General features: G+C 43.2%; 1 protein-coding gene across 1 annotated transcript in view; it reads left to right on the forward strand.

Annotated features, from left to right (window-relative positions):
• Positions 1-22,303, forward strand: part of RELL1 (RELT like 1) — a 54,470-nt gene extending 32,167 nt beyond the window's left edge. Inside the window, exons 4-7 of the mRNA XM_033106540.1 lie at positions 3,898-3,955; positions 6,966-7,202; positions 10,168-10,306; positions 20,266-22,303. Of these exons, the coding sequence (XP_032962431.1) occupies positions 3,898-3,955; positions 6,966-7,202; positions 10,168-10,303 (431 nt within the window). The 3' untranslated portion in view covers positions 10,304-10,306; positions 20,266-22,303. The remainder of the gene's footprint in view (positions 1-3,897; positions 3,956-6,965; positions 7,203-10,167; positions 10,307-20,265) is intronic.
• Positions 22,304-27,378: the final 5,075 nt, after the last annotated feature.

Raw genomic sequence — 27,378 nt, forward strand, 5'->3', positions numbered from 1 at the left:
TTGGAGAGTAGCATTTCTGTTTCTGCTGCATGATCACCAGTAGGTATGTTCGAGTCCTCCCCAAGGCTCTGTTTTTATTCTTTCTCTTCTGCTCCCTAGTTCTTTCCCTTCTGTCTGATTCTTTATCCTCTTCTCCTGTCAATGCCTTCATCTGTCTGCCTGTGATTGGCCAGTGACCTGTGAGAATGGGTGGGGATTCTGATTCTGTGTGTAGCCCTTGGTCCTCCTTGGCCACGAGAAGACATCTGGCCACTGGACCTCACTTTTCCAGCGATGGTCCTCTTTAGCTTCCAGCCTGTGCCAAAACCACAGCTGGGTGAGTAGTTCCCTGCTTGGGTCTCTTACCAGTTATAACCTAGCCTTTTCAGTTTGCCTTTGAGACTTAAATCCTCTATAGAACAAATCTGTTTTTCCTTTTTTCTTTGTTTCTGTCATTAAGAGATTCTGAACTCACTATCAGTTTAGATCTCCTTTAACTTTCTAATTCTTTTTAATTGTAAGCACACCAAAGCATAAGTTTTCTTTTCAAACTGAAAAAAAAAAGGACTACAATTAAGTACAATACTGTCATTACTATTTTCCCATGTTTATTTAAGTTTTCTTTGCTAGGTTTGCATATTTTAAAGAATTTAGAATCACGATTTATGACTAGTTTTCTGCTTTGCATTTTTAATTTGGCTAAAGGAGTAATATTTCACCTGTACTTATGGTGACATTCTTGTTTGTGGTTTAAACATACCATGTCGTGAATGTTGCAGATCAGGTTAGCTTAGATAAATATCTCTTGAAGGATGAATTTATCAGCTGACCTGAGGACTGATTACTTTTCTCCTAATCTCAAGGCTTGGATTCACTACAGTTCTACCTTTAATTTTTCTTTTTAAGTGGAGTTGAATTGAAGAGTGTTTTTGAGGTCATTGGGGTTTTCTTGCCTTGCATGGGAATTTGGAAAGTACCTGCAACTCCATAGCTAAGCTTGTCTGCTAGGCTCTTAAACCATCTGATAAAGTGACAATGAAGAGTATTGTGATTATTCCCCAGGTACCCTGATTATTCACACTAGGCAGAGGGACCCCTTTGTGAAATTCTTACCTCAATTTATATTATGGCAAAAAGGATTCCTTTATAAACTATCGTTACTGAGTAGGTCTCTGAAACTTGCTATAATCATTATGCAAACATCCTGTGAACTATTGAACTATTAATCATTTGGGTAGAAACTTGGATGTTGAAGGGGTGAAAAGCACCCATCCTAGAGACCAGGGTTTGCGTCCAGGTCTGTGACTCTAACTCCGTGACTCTGGCCAGTTAAGTCTTTAGGCCTCAATTTCTGTCTCTGTCAAATGGAGGTGATAATCCTGCCTACTGTTAGGGTTGTTGGGAAAGTCAAACTTGGGAAGGTCTGTAAAGCTTTTAGTTAGTGACTGGCTCACTCTTATTTTGGTGATGGCAATAGTAGTTCTTGCTTGGGAAATTTGCCTTGATTGTGTAGGAAAACTTAGAAGAGAATAGTGGTGGAAAAGAACACGGCATTTGTCTTGCCTGACTTTAATTGCTTTATGCATATTATCAGGCAGAAATTCAGGAAAGAGGAGAGGAAGCATTTTCTGGAAATAACTGCCCACCAGAAAATTTCCCCTGCTCTTGACAGGTTTTCTTTGCCTTGTAACTCACTCCTCCCGTTCTCTGGAAACCCATGAAGGGAGGTATAATTGACAAACTAAAGCATGTGTGGAAGTCGACTGGTGGCATTTTGTTAGAACGTTTTCTCATCACAGGAGAAACCAAAATTGTTCCCAAGAGACAGAATACTGAAGTTCATTCCCTGGCCTAGACTGGAAATTAGACATGGGTGTATGTGTGTGCACGTGTGTGTGCGTGTGTGTGTGCGTGCGTGTATGTGTCCCACATACCAAACTTCCTCAGGCAGGGCGGCTGTAGGTGATGTTTTCATAGAAACTTAAGTCTACTCTTAAAGACTTCACTCATAGCGAACAAAGGGGCTGTTTGCTAATTATTTCTATCAAATAAGGATGAGGTACAGGAATATGTGAATACATGAGAAACAATACAAGTCAATAGAAAACAAGTACTAGTAATGATTTTAGTATATTTTATTAATATTCCTGGGATCATTTTATAATTCTGTGTTTCTAAAGGAAGTCATCATTCTATAGGTGATTAATTTTCTCAGGTAGCTATTCAAACTTCTGTTTTTGAAAATCTCTTTCTTATAAGTGGGTGCTACGGGTGTCTTCATACTTTTCGCATGGTTGGTTTTCCTTTTTCATTTACAGTTTTGAAGTTTGGTAAATGATGGCAAAGTGTAAGTGTCAACTGGCAAACTTGTATATTCCCTAATCCCTTTATCTAGAAGGAGAATTTTTTTTTTTATGAATCCTTGTATTTGTCAAAAGGGAAAATGACTGACACCACTAGACTACACTTAAATTTGTCTTTTCAGAGGTTACTGTGTCTTTGCCGATCCATTTCCAGACTTTCTTTGTCATGAGAAGTCCTGTTTAGAGAAAAACTTATGTTTGGAAATGCATTGGAGCCTCCTCACAGATAGTCATAAATTTCAAAGAAAAAGATTCTTTTAGAAAAGGATGGTATACTGTGTTAATATTTCTTTAAAAACTCCATACACTTGCAAGGGTTGTGATGGGGTGAAAATTAGATTGTGGGGTAAAAGAACTTAATATTTATATATAAAACCCAGGTATACATATAGTATGTAAACAGAGATATCATATCTGTAGTGTTACAATTTCGTGATAAGGTAATTAGGGAACAAAATGTCAGAAAAGTCTCCTGGGTGAGGCGATACTGAAAAAAAGTTGAGAAACACTGTATAAACCTTTAACTGTGAACACTGAAAAGCAGCAGTGTTGGAAATAGAGTTAATTTTCCTTCTCTAGGGATGTCATTTGAGATGTTAAATGTTAAGCGTTGGTGTTAGCTCACATGGTAAATAGTGACCTTTTTCACTCTCTAGAGGATTTGTTGTCATTGGTTGTGAGAACGGTTCTTTAAAAATCAACGGAAAGGTTAGAAGTCAGTACTAACATTTGGCCTTGCCAATTATATACCCAAGAGAAACTTGAATGTTTACTTTTAGTCTTTCATCCTTGGGAGCTTGACCACTCTAGAAGAGGGGAAGAAAACATGGGGTGTCTCTGCATGGGGCTGGGGTGGGGATCTCAGAACCTTAGGTTCAATTTACTTTTGTTGACAGCCATGTACAAAATGGATTTAAAAAAAAATTAACATTAGGAGTCTAATTTAACTTAGTCCATTATAGGTTACTTGTATGTGTGATCAACACTTGAAATTTAAGCTCTTTGGCCAGAGTTAAGGTCTTTGTATGGTCAGGAAGCAAAATGGCCCACCTGGAAAATTATATGTGGGAGAGACTTGATACTACGTGCATATCCAGAGTTTAGAACTTATTATGTGGGCACGTAGAAATCAAGAATATAGGTCTCTTAAGACATATATTTTATTACATACTTAGCAAAGTGAGCTAAATGCAGGGGAGCCACAGTTTGTACACTTTCTCTTTGGTTTGAGAGGAGGGGACAAGTGTTTTCTTCCATGTTATATTGTAATGATCTGTAGGAAGCAAAACCCTACAGATCTGCTTTCCTCTGAAGATTCCCTATCGCTCATACTGAATTCATACGCTCATACGCCAAGTGGCGAAAGTTGTTGGCAGGTGGGGCCATATTGCAGGCTTACCTTGGGAAAGACCCTCCTCTCTCCAGGCCCCCAGGGCCTCATCTGTGAACGGAAGGAACTCAATTAGTGTTTTTCCAACAGCTTTTCTGAGGTGGTAATTCTGTGATCACTCATCTTTTTCATGCCATTTTAATTGTTTGTTTTTTTGCTCCTTAGCAAACGCTGACGTTTTAAAGGCAATGGTAGCAGATAACAGCCTGTGTGATCCTGAAAGGTGCGTGCTCCTTTTCCCGTTCAATGGGACATTTGTTTTCAGTTGTCTGCTAGAGCAGGTTCCCCAGCTTTGGCACGAGTGACTTTTGGGCTCGATCATTGTCCCTGTGGGGAACTGTCCTATGCATAGGAGAGCGCTGAACCACATTCTGGGCCTCCGCTCGCTGGACGCCAGTGTCCCCTCCCCATGAAACGCCTTGGCACGTTGTCCGTGTCCTCTGGGGGCAGAATCACTCCTGACTGAGAACTCCTGTGTTAGAGAATGGTGATGGGAGGAAGTAACAGCCTTGGTTTGGGGACCTGGGTTGAGTCTTACCTCCACTGCCTGCTCGTATTGAGCATGTTTTCCTGGGGAAGTTAAGTGACCCCTGTGACCTCAAGTTCTCTCACCTATAAGATGGAGACAGCCACTATACCAGCTTCACTGGGTTATCATAAGGAATACGAAGTACCTCGGGCACCGAAAGACCTCCATGAACGATGATGATTAAATGTAAATCTGGGCTGGTTTTTGCATTACCAGTTTTAGGTTATGGTTGGTGAACCTCTCAGTCCTCCCTAATTAATCACAGAACTGTACTGCTATATACATATTCATTTCTCCAAGAAGGAGCATTTATTGAGTGCCTGCTGTGTGCCGGGGACTGCTGGAGTTGGGCATTCAGATTCTTGCCCTGGAGGACTTGGTCTAGTGGGGTGTGGAGACGTGTATGAGGCCTTATGGTGGAGAACGTGAGAATACTGTAGGAGCAGTAAAGACTGGGTGCCCTGGGGGACTCCGTGGGGCCACTGGGAACTCAGGAAAGATTCACAGAACAAGTGCCATTTGAGCCAGGCACATGACAAACAGAGACAAGAGGCAGGAACTACTTGTAGAGAGAGCAGGTCTAGGAGAAAAGGCCCTGGAACAGGAAAGTGTGGAACACACCTGGGAAAGTTCAGTCTGGGTGGCCAGAGAACGTGCTGTGGACAGAAGCAAGAAGGGCCAGGAAGGCAAGTTGGGACCCAGTGACATGGCCAGGTTTGTCTGCTTGCTCTGTGGGTGGTGCACCCAGCACATCTTAAATATTTAATAGGTGCTTGTCAAACTGGTCATGTTAGCTTTGCATTTTAGTGAGGTGACTTAGTGCAGGTCTGTCAGTTTAGGAAGCTGTGGTGGTGTAGTTCACAGAGACACACAAGCTGTGATTTCCGCCACGCTCCGGCCCTGAGCACCTGGTGTTAGGACCGTGTTAGCTCATGCTGCCTTTGCCCCTGTCATCTGTGGGCGTCATGTCATGCCTTCATTGGGTTTATGCATAGTGGGTACCTGATAAGTGTATATTGAACGAGTGTTGTTAAAACTTTTCAATTTAACCTTCTAACTATGTGGTGTTTTATTTTTTTTTAAAAGATTTCATGGGGAAAGGGGAACAGTGTGTTTTTCCCAGGACCCATCAGCTCCAAGTCAAGTTGTTGTCCTTTCAGTCGTAGTTATAGAGGGCGCAGCTCAGCTCGAAGTCCAGTTGCCGTTGTTCAATCTTAGTTGCAGGAAGCGCAGCCCACCATCCCTGGCGGGAGTCAAACTGCAACCTTGTGGTTGAGAGCACGCGATGGCTCCAACCAACGGAGCCATCCGGCTGCCCGGGAGCTCAGCGGCAGCTCGTCGGCAGTTCGTTGTCTTCATTCTAGTTGCGGAGGGTGCAGCTCACTGGCCCATGTGGGGATTGAACCAGCAACCCTGTTGCCCAGAGCTCACTCTCTAACCGACTGAGCCATCCATCCACCCCATGTGGTGTTAATTTAACATTGTTTATTCCCAGAAAGCTGCTGCTGTGTGTTTGTATTTTAATGCTCTAAAGAGCCTCCCTAAAGAGCACCAGGAAGCAATTGGTCGTCTGTGATGTTTGACACTATTTCCTCAACCAGAGGTTGCACTTCTTTTTAATGGGAAACAGGCTGGCTTCAGCAGCATAAAGGCTGGTTTATGCAGTCATAAGACTTCCACGTGCCTTTGGGGCTCTTGGCACTGTCTCAGGTGTCCGGCCTTGCTGTGACGTTTCACCCCACCTACACCACGTCACAGGGCTGCTTCCTGGTCAGGCCGGCCTGTTCTGGTTTCCTTCCTCCTTTCCTAGGGAGCCAGAGCCTTGACATATGCCTTTGGAAAGCAGCCAGCCTCTGGCCTATATCCTTCTGCTTTTTATATGTTGGATGGTCTGGCTGGATTTCTAAAGGTTATCAAAGTGATCTCCCTGTTTCTGAAGCACTATATGATGGTTAAGAGCATGGTTTCTAGAATTAGACTTTCCAGATTTGAACCTCAGGTCCATCACTTATTAGCTGTGTGACCGTAGGCAAGTTATTGAATGTCTCTTGAGCCTCACATTTTAAAATAAGGTAGTTAATAAAACCTACCTCATAAGCTTCTGTAAAGATTAATTAAATTAACATATAGCAAATGCTTGGCATATTTTTTTATTACTATTACCAACATCTCTTGAGCATCACTTTTGATATCTTAACCTAAAAGCATTCTTCCTTTGGTGCAATAGTCAGATTGGATCAAATATTCTATCTTAAGTCATTTGATAATTGGATTGGAATTTAAGTTTATCAGTTGTCCAGGGCATCTCTTTGCTTAGAAATCTAAGCAGGCATTTTGTTTTGTGCATGTAAGAAATTAGTATGATCACATGGGAATGGAGATCAGTCATTTAGAAAGAAATCTAATCCTTTGAAGACAGGGTATCATCGGAAGAAGCAGTGGTTTATTTCCAGCCAGTTAATTTCATTGTAGAGGTGATGAATCACATTACTGCTGTTTAAAATGAGCTGTCAGTGCATAGGCATAAGAGCTGAGTATTTGCCGTCTTAAGACCAGTTCACAAAGCCCAGTTGTTTAATTGGAAGAGGCATTGTTTTCTTTTTATTTAAACTTGCTTCTTATATGGCAGGGGAGAGATTGCCTTCGCTGGTGTTTCTTTTAAGTAACCAGTTCTGCTGTCTGTTTCCTTTTTGTCCTATTTTAGCCCGGTGACCCCCAGCACTCCTGGGAGCCCGCCTGTGAGCCCCGGGCCCTTGTCACCAGGTGGCACCCCAGGGAAGCACATCTGTGGCCACCATCTACACACCGTGGGCGGTGTTGTCGAGAGGGATGTGTGTCATCGGTGTAGGCACAAGCGGTGGCACTTCATAAAACCCACCAACAAGTCTAAAGAAGGCCGCCCAAGGCGTCAAGGAGAGGTCACCGTCCTCTCTGTGGGCAGGTAAGATTCCTGTGGATGCTTCGGGTTTGCGTGACATGGTTGCTGTGGGGTGTGGATTTGTACTGACCTGTTAAATACAGAGTATATTCTCCTTAGACTGGTTCCGGTCATCTCTCCGGGCTTCTTAGGAGTTTTCTGGTCTGAGTTCTCCATTTTTCTAGTAGCAGAGGAATCCTACGATGTGGCTATTGCTCGATCAGATGTCAGATATATAAATTGAGGTAAAAAATGGATTATTTGCTGTATTAGGGTTCTCTGGAGAAGCAGAACCAGTATTTAGATAGATAGATAGATAGATAGATAGATAGATAGATAAGGTGATAGATAGATAGATTAGATGATAGATAGATAAGACACATAGATAGATAAGATGATAGATAGATAGATGATAGATAGATAGATAGATATTAGATACAGGTATATAAGAGGAGATTTATTATAGGACCTGGCTCATACGACTGTGGAGGCCATGGTCTGCCATCTGCAAACTGGAGACCCAGGAAAGCTGGTGGTGTAAGTCAGTCCAAGTCCAAAGGCCTGAGAACCGGGGGAACTGATGGTATAAGTCCTGGTCCCAGTGTGAAGGGCTGAGAACCAGGAGGACTGATGTCCGAGGGCAGAAGACATGTATCCAGGCTCAAGAAAAAGAACATATTCTCCCTTCCTCTGCCTTTTGGTTCTATTCAAGCCCTCACGGGATGGTCTAATGCCCACCCACATTGGTGGGTGGTCTTCTTTGCTCAGACTACAGATTCAAATACTAATCTCTTCTGGAAACCCCCTCAGACACACCCAGAAATAACTTTTACCAGTCAAGTTGACACATAAGATTAACCACGACACTTGCTGTAATAGCTAACGCCCAAATCTCAACTACTTACAGAATAGAAGTTTATATTTCACTTGTGGGAAATCGAAAGATCAGTGAGTAGCTCTTCAAGCAGTCATCCAGAACCCCAGGTTCTTTCTATCGTGTGGCTCTGCTAGGTTTGCCAGCAGAAGGAGAAAGCACGTGGAGGATTGTTCATAAGAGATTTTAATGAGATGGGCCAGGAAGTGGCACATTTCATTTCGCTCACATTCCACTGATTAGAACTCAATCACTTGGCCACACGTCAATGCCAGGTTGCTGGGAAATGCCCAGCCATGTGCCAGGAAAAAGAGGCTTTGGAGCTGGTCCTTAGCTCTCCAGTCTGTGCCATGTAAGATCCATGTGGATTCCTGTGACTGCTCTCTTTCCGTTCACCTCATCTGAGTCCTGGTTTCCCAGTTCTAAAGTATTATTTCCTTGTGACCCATACGTGATGTGGACATTGTGCAGTTCAAATGGTACATCACTTTGACTGTATGTAGAGCATTTTTGTAGTGGAATGCTTTTGCAGTGTCTACTGTTTTGATTTTGAGTCTCACGCAGGAACTGCACTGCTGATGCTAAATTTAGAAAGTCAGAACAGAGTGTGGGAGCTAAAGCCAGACTGGGGAAGCTCTGAGGAAAAGTTGACAGTACTGTATGCATGATCCTTCTTTCGCTACTGACAAACTCTGGGAAGAGTAGCTTAGACTCACTGCAGCTTCCTTGTTTGATTCGTACCACTAACAAACTCTTGCTTCTCTCCATGCCTCAGTTTCCCCCTTTATCAAATGGGGAAATGACAGTAACACTCACCTGATTGGGTTGCTTTGAAGACTAAATAAGGTGATTCATGTAAAAGTCTTAGACTAGTTTCTGACACTTACAATGCACTCAGGAAATGTTGGCTATTTTATTATTTTAATTCGGTTGAATTTTATTGTGTGTTGCACAAGCAACAAGGAGAAGACTGCAGGGCTGTTTGCCACTTCCAGGGAAACAGTACAACCTATGACCACACTGCTTTAGTAAGAGGCAGAGTCATGGGAATGTATGAATGTGCAACGAGATGAGAATATGTAGCTTCTTTAGACAAAGCGTATTTTGTTTGCTTTAAAAAAAAAAACTCTGCTGGTAATTTCAGCTCAGATTCAACATGGTGTTTGTTTTTTTTAATGCCCCAAATCCAAGTCTCTCTTTCTTGGATGTGGACTGCTAGAGCATTTAATTGTTGCACACTGTTCTTCAACACGTGCTGCTTAAAGCGAGTCTTACAATTGGACAGCATGGGGTTGTGGTTACCACTCTTCCCTGATCCTCCTTCCACTTCCTCAGGCTCCCTCCTGCTGATGGTGGGTGATCTCGTGTTGCAGAGAGAAGAATTTATGTGAGATAGTTTTAAGGGAATTGATGGCCAGAACTAGAGAGAAGCTATTATGAAAGACTAGGGATTTGATGATGATGGACTAGAAAAAGTCAAACCGAGCACATTTCTTTGGAACATTTTCTTAATTCTTAATTAAAATCTCTTAACTTCCCTAACTTTTTCCTCAATCCTTAATGAAAATTAACCCAAATTTGCTTAAAAAAAAAAAAAAAAACCGGCAGAAACTAGACCCAAAAACCCTACCGCCAACTGATACTGATAAAATGCAGAGTTGGAGTTCCTCTGGCTGTGAGTGTGTGGAGGTTGGACTCTGACAGGTATACTTTGAATATCGCAGTTCTTGAGGGAACATTTTTGTTACGTCATTACGTCCGTCTGATTTGCAAACTACTCATGCTTTTTCAGCCTTCTGTGGTTAAAACATCTGATGTTAAAGCTCATGTCATCATTAGAAACCACAACTCTGGGGCTGTGTAACATTTGAGTACGGTGTTTTTAATGCATTTTCCATGCTCTGTAAAGTATCCAGCATAATCTGTGTTGTGTTGCATGAAAATCAGCTGGAAAGTTTGGCAGGGGCATTTCTTAGGTGGGAACGCCCCTCCTGTTGAGTAAGCTGTCCTAACTTTTGGCTGAGTTTGTTTGGGATCCTCCAGATGGTTTTTGATTCACTTCTAATCCTTGTTTACTGGAAAAGCAAAACCCATCAAATCTCTTTGCCTCCTCAGGTTTAGAGTTACAAAAGTGGAACACAAGTCGAATCAGAAGGAGCGGAGAAGTTTGATGTTGGTTAGTGGGACCGAAAGCGTCAATGGGGAGGTCCCTGTGACACCTGTGAAGAGAGAACGAAGTGGCACGGAGTAGCAGGTGAGTTGTACATGTGGTGACATTGGGGTGGGTCAGTGCCATGTGGGGAGAAGGTACTGAGAACCTTCCAAGTACAGGAATGACTTGGCAGGGAAAAGTGAATGCTCTCCTGGAACTGGTGGGACTACAGGGGACTGCACATGATTACTTGTCTATCCAGAGCTTCTTATAAAGAGGCCACACGCTTGGGTGCCTTCAGGGGCTTGGCCTACATAACAATGGGGAGAGACGATTACTTATGAGGCAATGTGGAGTGATGGGGATTGTGGCCAACCCAAAATCACATAGCCCATCTATAGGGCTTGTATTACCATAAGGTAGAAGGTATTCGGTGTTCCTAGCCTCTTATGTTAGAAAAGGTGGAAATCTAGACTTGTTAAATGTGAAATCACCACAGGTTTTTAAATGTTGGAAGCATATTAAATTTTCTTTAAAAAAAAAAAAACTACGCAGATGAAATGAAATGTAATCTTGTCATCATTTCTAGATAAACATTTGAAAAATGCTGGAGCAAGCTCTTTCCATTGAGGTGGAAACAAGTTTTTGTTGAGGTGCCATAGTTCTAAAATACTCCCAGTAGCTATATTACTCTTTCCACCAAATATTTTGAAGCAATTTAAAAGCAAAGTGAAGGCTTTTTGGTTTGGCAGTTGTAATTTTGAAAGCCGTTGCTTAAAAAAAATAAGCCTGTAATAATTTGATATTGCCTTGGCGTTTATCTTACCCTTTTCTTGCTGTTCTGGCTTGAGTAGCATTCATCCTTTTCGTGTTTCCTGTTATACGTAAAAGTGTGAGTAAGAAAATTCAGGCATGCTCGTGCTCCAAACGCTGAAATGGAACCGTCAGAGCCTGAAGATTAAGGCAAAGGAGTGGGGGATGGGTCTGGGAGAATGGACTGGTGGGGTCCTTGAAGGTCCAGGGAAACAGCAAGGTTGAACCTGAGCCCTCGAGTCAGGTGGCCAGGGTCATATCGTAGTTTGCACTGGACTAGCACGGGGACCCGAGCAAGGTACTTTGGCATCTTACGTCTCACTAGGAAATGGAAGTGATGCTACATGTCTCAAGGGGTGGCAGTGAGATTTCAGGGCCTGGCACCTAGGAAATGCTAAGTCCGTGCTGCTGATTATTATTCGTTCATTCACTTTTGGCTGGTAGGCCTGAGTCCGGGAGAGAAGTGGCTCCTGAGTGAAGCTTCTCTGAAAATCTGCCCATGCTCAGAGGACGACCTGGAAGTCGTCTGGAAGAGTGTGCTCCTGAGTTCTGTAGACATGGGGCTCTGAGAGCTTTCTAGCACTAGTTATTTCAGTCTTGCCCTCTGGGAGATCTGGCCCTCTGCCCCTGACTTTAGGAGCCGAACAGAGGCTTTCTTTAAAGAAGAGAGAGCGCAGAAGTCAGTTTCTGGCCCCTCAGCCAGCTATTGGTGTCTTGAGAGAGCAACCAAGAGGAATTTAGGAAAAGGAAGAGGATGAGGAAGATCCTAGGAAGATCCTAGATAATAAAAGCAGATGATGTCAGTATTCTGGTCCTGTGGATGTTGTACTCATATGTATCTCACGTGTCAGCACTCTAAACATCTTGGAATGGAAGGGATACTATGATCCCAGTGTTATAGATGACAAACCAATGAATGGAAAGGATAAGCCACGGGTTCAGGTTCACATAGCCTGAAAGAGGAGCTGATGGGAACCTGGGTCTCTGGCTACAGGACCAGTTATACTCTTCTCCCATCCCAGAATGCTCATGACGTTTCCACCAATGATCTAGAACCTCCTGGTCTAATATGGTAGCCACTGGTCACCTGTGGCTATTTAAATTTAAATTAATTAAAATTATAAATTGAGCTCTGCAGTTGCACTGATCCCATTACAAATGTTCAGTCACCACGGAGGGCTAGGGTCTGCCCTATCGGACAGCGCTCGTACAGGACCTTTTCATCGCTGCAGGAAGTTTTATTGGACGGAGGAGCAGACGGTACCTGAGATGTTACTCATAGAATTGGCATCCTGAGTGACTTTGGTACATCAGCCACGTCTTCTGATAAAAGTCATGAGGGCTTGTCTGTCTGACTATTCAAGTCTGAGGTGTGTGAAGGCCCAGTCTGTTTGGCTGCAAAGAAGGCATGGGTTGTGGTGACAGTCTGCGAGTGAGTCATGGGCCTGGGGCGTGCTGACAGATGGAGCAGGCCAAGCGGAAGAAGCCTCTGCTCACCTCAGGCAGGAAGTGCAAGCCAAGCCCCGGGCTGATTAGAGCCTTGCTGATAACGAGCCAGGGCTGGAGCTGGCCGCTGTTGTCTGGAGACAGGAGTTTGAGATTCGGGATGATGAAAGAATGAGGATTGCTGAGCAGGTTTTCTTGGTCCAAATTCTGTCTGGGTCTGACTGTAGGAATTTGATCCAGTCATCTGAAGTCCTAACTATCTCTAACTCGTTTAAATTTGATATTGCCTACGAAGTACATGATCATCCACCAGGATTATGTCAAAGAGCATTGAATTTGATCAGAAGACATGCACTCACATCCTGTCTTTACCACTTGGAAAGTGTACCTACCTGCCTTTATTCCCTGTTTCCTTGAATATGAAACAGGATGTTAAATGTATTGATTGAGGCACCTGCCAGGCGAGTGTCTGGCGTGAAGCTGACTCTCAGCGGGGGGGAGTCCTGGTGCTGTGCCATCCAAACCAGCACACGAAGGACAGAAGGGCTGCGTTTTCTGAGCCTTCCACTTGTAATTAATTTTGAAATTTAAAAATAAAAATAATTGTATTATGGAAATTTTCAAACAAACTCAAAAGAGTGAATAGTATCGTGAATGCTCATACGTCATGGAGTAATTGAATTATAATACCTACTGCTTATTGAGTATTGACGATGTACCTGGCATGCTTTGAAAGGCATGTTCCATGTACTAACGGATTTAATCCTCACAACAGCAACAATTTGCACACGTAGGGCATAAGAGCAGAGTTTAAACAACTTATTTAGCCATCAACAAGCATGTGATGGAGTTTTGAGTGCAACCCAGGCAGCCTAGCTTCTGGCGTCACAGACTTCACCGCCCAACTGGGACCAGGGAAAGCAGGCCCTATGGTTAGAGCCTGTTGGGTTTGGGGACTTGTGGAGTGACCATGTCTGATGACCCCAACAGAGAATGGACTCTGAAAAAGGAAGGGAAGGAGTATTCATTGACATTTAAAAAAAATTATGTATCATTAAAATTTTTCTTGCTAGGTTTTGTAATATTTCTCATCCCCAGGAAGAATATTTAGGGGTATTTAACAGGACTTCATTTTTCCAACTAGAGAAATCCTGAAACTTTTCTTTCTGGTCCCACATCTCTGGTTCTGGACTGAATTGAAAGGATTTGCTCTAAAATGTGGCTAATGCAGTAGGACAGGAGTATTAGGTGTCTTTTATACAGTTTTCAGAGTTCTTTTTTCCTGAAAAATATTTTTGTTTAAATGTGGATTTTTTAGCCACATTATTTTACTGGAGTGCCTTGTTTTACAGTAGAATGGATTCAAATATTCAAATGCATATCTACTCATTGGTTAGGTTTCTTTCTTTTTTTCTAATTAGGTGGTCGTGACTAGGAACTGGACTTAGTGTTCTAAATAGAACATTATCAAGGCTGGGACAGGATTTCTCTCTTTCCTTTTTTTTTTTTAAGAAATAAAAATCAGTTGTTTGTCTCCTCCTCCCCTTACTCTTTTCGGCCTGTTTCCTTGGCCTGAATAGTTAGATCTAACTTGCCTCTGCCTGATTTATTTTGGCAGTGCAGTTAAAATGGTTTCTTTTTCCACAGAAAATGTGTTTTGATTTCTTCTTAGAAGAATAAGCTTTTGTTCTTCAAAGTTAAATTGCTCTCAGCCTGCAAATGCCACTGGCTAGTCTTCATTATCACTGGTTTTTATTTTAAATTGTTTTGTTATTGAAACTATTCTATGACTTCTTATTTAAGTAATTTATTTTAGTGATTAAAAGCTGAACTTTAAACTGCTTAGGCTTAATGTTAACTGTGCCACTAATTTGCACAAGTTACTTAACTCCTCGAAGCCTCAGTTTGTTCATCCTTAAAGTGGGGTTGTTGCTGGGTTGCCATGCTGTAATGCATCTGGAGAGTTCTGAAATCAGTCCTTGGCACACAGTTAGTACTTCCTAAATATTCACTATTATCAGTAATTTTCATCTCATGCTCAGTGGCCTTAGTTATTTATTAACCCATTCCTCAAGCGTCAGCTTTAGGTTCTGGGAATCCCTTTTTCCTTCTTAAGAACGTTAGAGCTTTGGACTCTGATGACATCTCAAAAGTAGATATTTGGCAAGTTCCTTAGGAATTTGGGCCATTTCTTGCTCATGTTAAGAGGGCCTTGGAAGTAACCATTCCACTCTTACTGGAGGTGGAATCAGAATTAGGTACAAGGCCATTGAAAAGTTTTGCAGACTTCAGTTCCATTCATTGTAAAGGTCAGAGGATGGTTTAAATTAAGAGGTAAGGAGGACTGGAAAGTTTTCAGCATTTAGCGGTGCTGCTCTGCTGGGGCTCTGCCCTGCTCCTTTTTGCCCAGACGGTCTTGTGGGTCATGCTTCCTCCCTCAGGAGCATCTCGGCCAATCACAAGGGCAGCTTTTCCGACTTTTGGTGCCTTCGTTTTTTTCTTCTAACAGTGAGGAAAGGCACTTTCTTTTCAACTCTGTGACAGGCAGTGTGGTGGAGGGTCCCCGTGGGGCCTCCCTGAAGTTGTGTTGCTCTGTTTGTATTCACGCTTCTTTTGTTAACTGTTCAGGGAAGGAGAGGATGGTGAGAAACGTCAGGTACTGCTACTAAATTCATATTTTTCTCTGTAGCTTATATTTATTTAGGGAGAAATATGTATTTTCTTAAAAAGCGAAAATACCTCAGATTTGATGGAAGCTCCTTCATTCGATTCACTGATCTTAAAGGGGCAATGAATTTATAAAAAGAAACTGCACCTTTATGAATTATGAGTGATAATCTCTTCACTTTACAGAAGAAGTACCAGCTCAGAGGGATTAATTTTTCCCAGGTCCCTGGGCTAGGTAGTGAGAGGGCTTGGATGGGAAGAAATCCGCACTTTGGAGCTAACATGCAAAGTGGCTTTAAAGTTCGAGGGAGCTTTGCTTTCTCCAACAAGAGGAAAAAAAAAATCCGTATTCAGTTTAGCCCAGTAGCTCACAGTAGTGATCATTTTGACCTTATCATCCTTCAGTAGGCAGGATGTCCTTTGGTCTCCTGGGGGGTCCTTCTGATGTTATTTGGCGGTTAGAAGTGTGCCTTGGATCAGGTTTGGGAGCTATTCTCTTTTCTTACAGGTAGAATAAGATCACAGACTGTGACATCTCAGAGGAACTGTGATTGCTAGTTCAGGTCAATTCAGGTACAATTACATCTTTTCAAAGTATATACTGAGCGCCTACTACGTGCCAGGCATGGCCAGGCCTCATGGTTGCAGCACTATGGAAGGGACAGACGAGGCCACGCGCTCGTGGAGTTTCTGTTCTAGTTCTCATCGTAGACTTTTTTCCCTGTGCCCCTGCCTCCCTTGTTTCAGAGTAGGGAGGCCCTAGGAAGTTCTATGTGTTGTTCAAGGTCATGATGGTAGTTAATTCCAGATTCTGGACTTCCTGATGGTTCAGTCCCTTCTGCCTGCGAGGTACTGGCTGTTAACACTGTTTGAAATGGAATCATTGTTTAAAAATTGAAAAATAAGACATGCACACAATACTTGAATAAGTCTTAAAAAATGTAAATATTCACACTGTCTACACCCCTTCTTTCTCACCACACATACCATCTCCCAGCCCAGTTTCCTTCCCACGAGGGGACCACGTATATCGGTGCTCTCTGTATCCTCCCAGGGTTATTCTGTGCATATGCAATGCGTATACAACATACGTATATACAGCCCTCTCTTTTTGTGGACGCCGATGACTAGTAGTTCTATGCCCTGTTTGTTCTTTGTTTTTGAGAATAGGTCCAGAACATTTATGGACGTAATTTGAGAGTTTTTGGTGGACCTAAAAACATACTTTGCTGTCATCACTGTGGTGTTCTAAGTTGTTCTTCCAAAGCCTCGATCTGTGCACAGAAGAGATTATAAAACATATTTATAAGCATTCCCAGAATTTAGGCAACATGGGAACCAAGGTTTTTGTTTTGTTTTGCTTTGACCTGCCCCCAAAGCCAGCTGTCTCCTCCCGCACAGACTCCCCGGGCAGGGTCTGCTGCAGGCTTCCTCCCTGCTGTCAGCCAGAGCTCGACCCACTGGCATCTCTGTGCTGATTGTGTGGCAGTGCCGTTGGGGGGCGCGGGGCTGTGTGGGCATCCAGGTCTGACTGCCTGGGATGGACTCGCTGCACTGTGTGGCCTTGGTACCAGAGCTGCAAGCCTCGGTTTCCCCCATGAAAATGGGAGTTGTTGTCGACCTTCGGAATCATTGCAAAGATTGAGTCCCTGAATCCGAAGTGCTTAGCACGGCAGTGCCTGGCACATGGAAAGCACTCTGTAATGTCAGCTACTGGTATCAATTAGCTGGTCTTTTCCTTCTTTAACACCCTGCCCTTGGAGGTCCTACTGCTCACTGTCCATTAATCTGCTTAGGTTTCTATTGTTTTGACAGGTGTTTCTAATTTTTAAAGGGACCGCATCCTTTTTCCTAGAGAATCTTTTTAACAAGGGACATATATGTCTTAATCAAAACGGAGTACCTCTGTTATGCAAAGTTTCCCTTTCCATGGTTTTAGTTACCCCCTCTCCCCATCAACTGCGATCCAAAAATTTTAAATGGAAAATTCCAGACATAAACAATCTATACATTTTAAATTGCAAGTCTTTCTGTAATGTGATGAAATCTCATGCCGTTCTGCTCGTTCTCCCCGTACGCGAATCATTCCTTTGTCCAGCACCTCCACGCTCCATACTGCCCACCTGCTCGTCACTTAGTAGTTATCTCGATTATCAGAGAGGCTGTTGCGGTACCCCAGTGCTTGTGTGCAGGTGACCCTGATTTCTCTTACTGTGCCTAATTGATAAACTTTATCATAGGTAGGGATGTATAGGAAAAAACGTGGTTTCAGGCATCCACTGGGTGTCTTGGAACGTATCCCCCATGGACACGGGGGGACTGCTGTATAGGTGGCTCCTGTGGACCCATAGCCTAATAATGGAATTGTGGCTTTATCTTTATAATTAGAATTGTGTAGTAAACAATACACTTTAAATAAAAAAAGGACCTCTTTATTCTTTCCAGATAAATCTTTTCTGAGGTTCTAAATTTCCATCAGTCTTTATGAGGGAAATGGTCACACTTGGGATTTCTGAATTGTTTTTTCAATATAAGGAAGTTTTGCTTAATTTCTTCCAGCTTGAGCACTCACTGATAATCACCAAATTCGCCCCAGAGAGAGAGAGGTCAGGCTTGCTCAATATGGTGGGGTCCCATGGTGATAGGAACCAAGCATAATGGCTGGGTGGCGTGATTTCTCCCGGTCCCGGCCACTGCTGCTGGCATTCCCTAGCATTTATGCCAGCGCCCTTGTGGTTTCTGACTGCTGTATGACCATATGGAAGGCACCTTTTAACATCAGTGTGCTGTGGTAAAGAAATACTATTTTAAAGTCTGTGGGGTTTTTTTCTAATCAATATGGATATAGTCACAACTGTAGAATAAAATGAGAAGAAATTTAACAATGCGAAAATGCATTGCAACACAGTCCCCAAAATAAGGCCACAGTTGGAAGTATACAGGCGTGTTGGTGTCTTCTTTCCCCGAGAGTGCCATTCCGATAAGATGATATTTACCTGGAAACTGATAGCTGCTGTGCTGGTAAAGTGCTACCTGTTAATAAGTGTGTGTTCTTGGGGAGAGAGCGCCCAGAACTGCAAATCAGTGCAGGGTGGCTTTAGTAGAGCTTTTAAAAAGGTTAACTCCCCCTGCCCATGTCCCTCTCCTCACCGCCCCACCCCCCTTTTCTTTTGCTTAGTTTCTGGTTTTAGTAGTAAGGACTCTAAGCAGCAATTTGGATTTTACTTCCTCTCGCAAAGATACTGTGTACAGTTCCGTTTGAATCTGTCACACAAGACAGCTGTTGAAGAAAGCCAGTGGGATCGTTCCCGGCAGAGAACGGGCTGATGATCGTGATGCTGAGAGCTAACCGTAGGGTGCACACTGACTGTTCAACCTTGCTCAGCATTGTCCGAGTATCATCTAGGTGACCCCCTAACTGCACTGTGAGGGAGTGCTCCCGGGCGGGCCAGGGTCTGGATCTGGAAAGACCCCTCTTTCCTAGCCCAGCCCTCCGTCTTGCACATCCAGTCCTTCAAGTTGGTCAAATCTGTGCAAAGAACTCTAAATGGGAAGTTCTCCTACATTGGAATGAAAACTCTTACTGTGATGAAACATTACATTTTAGGCCTGACAGCCCTCACCCTTGACCTTCTTGTTTTCCTTGATACAAAAAAGTCTAGGTGGTCTAAGGGAGTAGATGATAAAAAGGAGACATAAAAAGAGTTGAATACCTATTTTCCAGGTGATGGCCCAGTTTGAAGTTATACTGGGAAAATTCTGTCACTTATTTTTAACTTATTTTTTTCTTTTAGGACCGTTTTCTATTCTTCCCCTTTGACCTTTCTGCCTTTTCCCCTGTGTGCATCTTCCAAATTAGTCGACTCTCAGTTGAAAGTATTCCCAGACTTGGCTTTGTTCAGTTTCACAGTTCAGATCCGTAGTTCGGCTGTGCTAGGTTGTAGCAGTGCAGTGAAGGGGATTACTTATTTCATATATAACTAATAACTTGATTCGTGCTGTTTAAGGGATATTTTATTTTCTTTTTAGCTAAGGAGATAAGGGTCTTTTACCCAAACTATTTAGTTTGGTAAATCTCTCTCTCTCTCTCAACCACTATGAATATTATAAATTACAGAGTGACAGAAAAGAATAATATGGGTAATATTACAATATATAGCTTGAAGGATGAGCTATAAAATAAGCACCATGAGATATTTAAGTTAAGACTTATCTCTATTGACTTTTTGCTATTTTCCACATTATTGTAAGTTGGTTTCATCTCTGTTTTTGTTTAGCATTTATAGGCAAACACAGTTTTGGTAGACAAGTGGGTGTTTTGTTCCTTAACCTGGTGTAGGCCTGCATGGTGTACATGTTTCAGTACACACAGGCAGCTCTAGAATTTCAGTCCTGTCTTGGGTTATTCCAGTTTTCAAAACAGGAAAGCAACAAGGTATATAACTGTCTGTCACTTTGATGAGACACTAATTAAAAAAAACAAACTTTGGGAAATAGAAAACTGTTTTACAGGTTTACAAGGAGTTTCATTTGTAATGTAAATGTAACAACAGGGATCAGTTGTTAGAAGAAGTTCACACAATACGAAGCCCTGGAGGTATAATGGAGACCTCTGAACATTTCATCACTGTGTTCTTACTTGCCCAGGGAAATCCCAGCCAAGGTGCATTGTGCGCTCAAGAGAGACCCAGAGTTAACTCTCTCTGGTGTGGCTTAGGAAAGACAGCTGCCGTACACGGTTCCCTGTGACGGAGCATGTGCACTTGACAGAATGTGGCCAAGGAGTTAAGGAACACGGTCCCCAGAAGTGACACGTGATTCACAGGGAGAATGCCCACCTTAGAAACTCCTGTTAAAACAGACTGGTACTCCTAGTCCACTGTGGTTCTCAAATTCTATTCTTTAGTCATTTAGAAAACCTTGATAATGAGGTTCTTTTGAAATTGTGGTACTTAAATTTCTTTAGACTAAATTCTAGAAGAAATGGGTAATGGAGGAAGGAATCCACGGGATGGGGTGGGACGGGGTGAGGATGGATTACAGTTTCTCTGTGTTTTCAAATATTCAGGCAGATTAATATGTGATATGATGTTTACTTTCTATAAAGCTTTGCCTTTTTTTGATTTCTCTTTCAGGAATGACGACATTATTTGAAGAGTTCTAAGAGACTGAAAACTTAACAAGATATGAAGTTACCTAGGGAATATTTTTATCTTTTATACGATTTCTCTCGTGGAGTCTGCAGGCATATGGATAAAAGCTAAAAGGGAATGTGGTTGTTCTGCTGGATACAGAATTCAGTTGGTTTTGAAACAAGTTTTGGTTTAAAAATGTCCATGAAAAATTTATTACATTTCTAGGGAAGAAAAGAGCTTATTTTTTTATCTTCCCAACCACCTTCTGCCCCCACCTCTTCCATTTCCCCCTGCCCGGCCTTAGCGTACACACTGCAGTTTTCTCAGTATGACCACTGTGTACAGTGCAACTATTTGTGTACAGTCTGAGCTGATGCTGTTGGTGTGTGTGTGTGTGTGTGTGTGTGTGTGTGTGTTCTGTTCCCCCAACCCTTACTTCCCATTTTACTACTGGTTGTAAGAAGATCCTCTTACAGTTTAACTGTTACAAAAGATAAAGTGACTCTCTGGTGGTGAATGGTCCTGGAAGATAACCTAGTGTCGCCTGAGAACTTGATTCCCCGAGAGATTCTGGAGTCAGATGGAACTAGATGGCAGACTTTGGATTTTGAGACCAAGAATTCACCACTGACTTCTGCTACCACTCTTAGGTCACTTATAAAATATTGAGAGTTTGTTGTTGTTGTTTTTTAACTTCAGCTAAGCAATTCTTTAGTCCATTAAATAAAGGGGAAATGGTTTAAAGTTACCAAAACAAACAAAAAATTCTTGTGACTACCCAAGGTCAAAACAGAATTAAAAACCCCTCTATTTCCCATGCAGGATGGGCCCGCACCTTCTTCTGGCATGTTTTCTTTGGTGCACTTGCTGTTTTCCATCTTGTGACTAATGCTCATTACTTAAAAGATTCTTGGTGGTTATTTCCCCTTTCAGCTTGGTAAACCCTATTTTTTTTTTTTTTTGGCCTTACCCTTTATGAAACACCTGAAAGAACTCAGAGGCAAAGATAGTAAGTAGTACATTTATTATAGGTCTGGGCCAGGGGGTGAGAGGGCCCACTTCCACGTCAGTGTTGGTATGGTGCCTTGGGCACTTCTTTTATTTCAGAGAGAAAAGGCACATTTCTCATTTGACTTCCAGAAGATAGTTTCCTTTAAAATGTACTTTAAACTATTTCCTGTAAATATATTCATTCCATTCTGTTTCTGGCATCAAACTAAAAGTTTCTAACCTTTTAAATGAATGGTAGGTTCAATTTCATGTGTATTTTTACTGACAACTAATTAGAAAGTGTATGTGTGTCCATACATAAACACAGTGGACTAGGTGATAGAGGAAGTCAGTATGAAATTTTACTGAGGTTCAGAAAGTAGCAATATATGAATTTTGGGACTGTGTATTAGTGTAAATAACATATATGTCATCTAGACCAATAGTTGGTTTTAAAAAAAAAACATCATTTTTTTGTTTAAACAATATGTCCTCAAAATGATGAGAGATAAAATGTAAGAGATTCTTCAGCTTTAATTATTTTTTAATTTTATTCAGGTCAGAGCACTTTTTTTTTTAATAGCAATACAACAGGCAAGAGAATACTCAAAAATATTTAAAACTGTATTTTTACCAAGAAGTACGTTTTAAATATTTTCTAATACTTGAGCAGTTTTTGTCAGGCTGGCTTCCAAATATGCCAAAAGTTAAGCATTCAATATTTTGAACACATAAGCTTTTTACTGGTTTCTATTATCTAATAAGAATTCTTAAGTGTTCCCAAAACAACTGATGTTTACAGGCCTTGTGGTTTTCCTCCTTCGTTAGAAGGATTGGGGATCCACAACAAACTTGCTATACAAAACACTAATGATGGATTAATTTCTGGTGTAATATATAAATGACTTGGCTACCACCTTGATGTAAAAATCTGTAAAGGAAATTTTTCACCATTTTAAGTGTCAAGTGTATTTTTAACTGTCTGGTTTGTACTTTTATGACTTTTGTACTACCAAAGAGGAGTTAAAAATAAAAATGTTAAACACGTGTTGTTTTTGAATGATCCAATTCTTGGCACCTTGTGAACTGAAAGTGTAATGTGGTAGTGTAATCCATGGAGCTTAATATTCCAGTGCCTAATTTCTTATGTCTGAATTGTCAGCTGATCCTTTGGCTGACTTTCCTCCTTGGATGTCCCCCCATAGGAACACAATTCCCCACCCTTGTCCCCAGATTTTTTTTTTTTTAATTTGGAGATAATTTTGGATGTATCGAAGAATCGCAAAAGCAGTACCAAGAGTTCTTGTATACCCTTCACCCCACTTCTCCTTATGTTAACATCTACATGACCACAGAACATGATGTAAACTAAGAAAGGAATTAATTATTATTACTAATTAAGCCACAACTTGATTCCAGTCTCACCAATCGTCCCACCAATGTCCTTTTCCTGGTCCGGGCTCCCCCGCTGCACTTAGTTGTTGGTCTCCTTAGTCTCCCCTGATCTGTGGCTGCCCATCGCTCTTTGCTTGTGTTTCATGATCTTGACACGTGATAGTGTATTGGTTCGTTATTTTGTAAAACGCCCTTCGGCTGAAGTTTGCCAGCTGGTTCTGATTAGCCTGAGGTTTGCAGTGTGGAAGGGATCCCCACAGGTGACGTGCCTCCCGCATCGCATCACATTGGCGGAACACGGCGTATGTGTTACTTATTACTGTGATGCCAGCCTTGGTCATTGGGTCAAGGTGGTGACTACCAGCTTTCATTTTGGTGAAATCACAGTTTTCCTTTTAATAAGTATTTGAGGCGGGATACTTTGAGATTAGGCAAATATTCTATTTCTGCTTGTAATGCAGGCACTCAGCTCCCGCTTCCCGCCCCAGAACGCAGGATGTGGTGAGGCCAAGAAGGAACAACCACGGAGCCATAGATAGGGGAGTCATATGACTATATTCTCGATGGCAGCTGGTCGAGACACAAAAGCAAACATCCTCCAGTACCACAACAGGGGTCTTCCTGCACCCCGTCTGGCTGGAGGAGGCGGGTGAGACACAGGAAGCAGGATCCACAGGATCGGCAATCCACAGTCCGCCCGCTCGCTAACTGCACTTGCTAGCTGCAATCCGCGCTTGCTAGCAGTAGCCACGGCAGTTATATACAAAACAATAGTGGCTAATGGCCAACTGGTTACAGCTGATGGCCATCTGATCACAGCTGATGGCCAGCTATTACCCGAGCCAGCACCTTTCCACGTGAGGTAGAGAGCCTGGAACTGCTCTCTGGGACTCCGTCCCTACAGTGCTTAAACTTTTACCCATTAATTTTTACCATCTGTATTAATTTCTTAATGCTCCTGTGACAAATGACCACAAACTGGGTGGCCTAAAACAACAGAATTTTTTCTCAGTTTCGGAGGCGAGAAGTCTGAAGTCCTGGTGTCTGCAGGGATGGTTCCTTTTGAAGTCCCTGAGGGTGAATCTGCCCCATGCCTCTCTCCTAGCTGCTGCTGGTTGCGGGCAGTCCTTGGTGTTCCTTGCCTCTCAGCTGCTTCTCTGCCTGTCTTCTTCGCACGAATTTCTTCCCTGTGTACCTGTGATTGCTTCTCCTCTCGTGAGGACACCCGTCAATGGATTTAGGGCCCACGGGAATCCCGCATGACTTCATCTTAACTTGATACATTTACAAAGACCCAAATTCCAAAGACGGTCAGGTTCACAGGAACCTGGAGTTAGAACTTCAACGTATCTTTTTAGGGGCTACAACTCGCTACCCCACCCACTGGTGGAGCTTTCCTGAAGCTGTTCTACTGTGGAACGGGCTCTCAGGTCACTGCCTGTGTCCTTTCGATATGGCTCCAGTCTCTTTCTTGCTTCCATCCTTTTTATCTATCTTGAAAACAGAAGCATGAGTCCAGACTGATAACTTGGCTCCGGTCTAGCTCCACAGAACGCACGCTTTCTTTCTTTGTAAATTTTTCTCCTATAGGGAAGAAAACTGGCGCTTATTATCTATAATTGTTTACATATTTGTTCAACCCTAGCATACATGTAAAGTAGCTGAATAGATAGTAGTTTTACCCCTGGGAAAAACACATTTACCCACTAGAGCACAGTGTTTATATTCAGTTTGTTTAGTTTTTGAGCCTTAAGTATCTAGTCAAAAGCTTTTTGCCAAAGTCACTTAGGTCAGCTTCTCTGTTCCCCACCCCTTGAGCGTGGTTATGTGATTCAGTTTTAACACAATCATTTATCATGATCTGCATTCCAACTTTCCTTCATATCCTGGTTAAAAAAATTGAAATGTATACACAGCAAACTTCACCCTTTGGGATGCCTCATTGGATTTTGATTTTGAATTTTATTTTTGCCTTAAAAACAAGATAATCAATAACAGCTTATGCTAAGAAAGTGGAAAGGCTGATTTTATAATTTTCAGTTCATGAAAATGAAGAAACCCAGAATGTCTACACCAGGGAGGATGTTAGAAATTCCCCGAAATCTTCTAGTTTATAGTCAAAAGGAGTCACTTGGGGTGACAGGTTTTATTCTTACTCAGCCTTTTGACATCTTCTCTAGTACAGTGTAATGCGGAATGGGTGGGGCCGAGTCACTGTTTTGCTTTGGTGTCTCTCAGCTTAAGGGGGCATGTGAAACACCTGTGGCCATTCTGTTTCACGTGGAGACAGAATATCAGTCTTGCAATGCCTGCCAGAACAATTAGTTCAGCTTTCTCCAGACACCAGCAGGTCCTGGGTGAATTTGCCAGGGTGACCGTCCCTGGCCATGTATGCTCCTGCACTTCCTTCTCAAATCTATTTTGACATCTGGGCTTCCTCCACCCTAATCTGAGACAGCGGACAGGTGAAGGAACCCTTCCTTCCCTCCCACTGAGGACAGCGGAATGTTGGGGCTAGAAAGTGGGGTCCCATGATTCAGTGCTGGTCGCCCAGGGCTTGGTTGTGGTCAAAGGGAACTGTGTTTTGCACCTGAGGTCTTTGCCAATTCTTGGAGCCTCTGACTCTCGTCTGTAGGGCAGGTTGGTTTTACCCAGGTCCTCTGTTCACTCCTCATCTTCCCAGAACTGGTCTTCAGGTCTGTTCTCAGATCTCTCTGGGGGGAGGGGGAGGTTTCCTCATTGTAATTCCAAACACCTGTGGGGACACCTGGGATTTCTTTGTCCCCTGCACTCTGTGCGGTCCAGTTGGTGTCGCTGTCCACCCAATTCAGCGGGTGTCCAGACAGAAGGTGGTCCGCCTCGCAGAATGGGCACTCGCTCCCTCTGCTGGCCAAATGCGAGAACTGCAGGGTCTCCTGGCCATTGGTTGTGCTGTGTCTTCTTTCAGGACCTGATACTCAGAAAGTAGTCATGACTATGTGCTGAATGAATCAACAAAAGTCTACCTTTAAAAAGCAAAAGAATAGCATTAGCTATTTTATGGGAATGAAAATTAAAGTTGGGTTTTTCCTAACCCATTTTCTGACCCTGGCCGTTTGTCTCTTAATCTTTTTCCTCAGATACTCCAGTTTCTTACCTTAGAGGTTGTTTCCCTGCAGGTTTTACCTGGGATGCCTGTAGAAATGATTGAGCACTATTTTGGAGGAAGGCCCGGAATCCTGTCATAGAAGTGTTGTGACTATGAGAAGCAATATGGTCTTTGAGAAGTAGCTTGGCCTTTGCTGTTGTGTTTGAATATTGGCTGCCACTCACAGCTGTGTGATATTGGGAAAATTACTGTACCTTTCTGAACTGCAATTTTCTTAATTGTCAAATGACCTATTGTGGGGACAGAGTCCCAGAGAGCAGTTTCCAGGCTCTCGGCCTCACGTGGAAAGATGCTGGCTTGGGTAGTAGGTGGCCATAAGCTGCTGGCTATTAGCTGTTACCAGTTAGCCATTGGCCACTGATATAACTGCCGTGGTTGAGCTAGCAAGTACGGATTGCAGTTAGCAAGGGGTTGGTTTGTTGGCAGAGAAGCGGATGGCAGGTTGCGGATCGTGTGTCTCCTGCTTCCTGCGTCTCCAACCCAGCCGCCAGCGAGAATATAGTGGTATGACTCCCCTACCTATGGCTCCGTGGGTGTTCCTTTGTGGCCTCACCATATCCTGCGTTCTGGTGCGGTGAGCGGGAGGTGAGTCCCTGCATGACAGCTATCTCTCAGGGTCTTTAAAGATTAGAAAAATGCATGCGAAGTTACAGTGCCTGCCGTGGTCTGCATTGCCACCCCGAGGGCACTGCCATTGTAAGCAGCCATACTTGGTGTGGGGACAGAGCCAGGAGGGCAGCTTCCAGGCTCTCGGCCTCACGTGGAAAGGTGCTCACTCAGGTAGTAAATGTTAGCCATCAACTGTGATTGGATGGCCATCAGCTGTGGCTAGTTGGCCGTCAGCTGTAACCAGTGAGCCACTGGCCACTAATATAACTGCTGTGGCTACGCTAGCAGAAAATGGGGGCTAGCAAGAAGAAAGTGATATGCTGGCAAGTGCGGATTGCAGTTAGCACGGCGGGTTGCGGATTGCAGAGAAGCGGACAGCAGGTTGCAGATAGTGTTGCTCCTGCTTCCTGTGTCTCCAACCCAGCTGCCAGAGAGAGTATAGTAGTATGACTCCCCTACCTATGGCTCCGTGGGTGTTCTTTTTTGGCCTAGCCACACCCTGCGTTCTTATGTGGGGAACGGGAGCAGAGACCTCGCATGACACCCCATGTGACACTTGGGAACTTGGTGTGGGGATGGAGTCCCAGAGAGCAGTTTCCAGACTCTTGGCCTCATGTGGAAAGGTGCTGGCTTGGTTATTAGATGACCATCAGCTGTAATCAGGTGGCCATCCGCTGTGGCTGGGTGGCCTCAGCTGTTACTGGTTAGCCATTAGCCACTCATATAACTGCCATGGTTACGCTAGCAAACATGGATTGCAGCTAGCAAGTTGGTTGGTTGGTTGGCTGAGAAGCGGACGGCAGATTGTGCATTGTGTGGCTCCTGCGTCCTGTATCTCCAACCCAGTCGCCAGCGAGAATATAGTGGTATGACTCCCCTATCTGTGGTTCCTTTGGTGTTCCTTTTGGGCCTCACCATATCCTGCGTTCTTGTGCAGGGAGCAGGAGCCGAGTCCCTGCATGACACTTGGT

This window comes from Rhinolophus ferrumequinum, chromosome 5 (assembly GCF_004115265.2).
Source record: "Rhinolophus ferrumequinum isolate MPI-CBG mRhiFer1 chromosome 5, mRhiFer1_v1.p, whole genome shotgun sequence".
In the NCBI taxonomy this organism is placed as follows: domain Eukaryota; kingdom Metazoa; phylum Chordata; class Mammalia; order Chiroptera; family Rhinolophidae; genus Rhinolophus; species Rhinolophus ferrumequinum.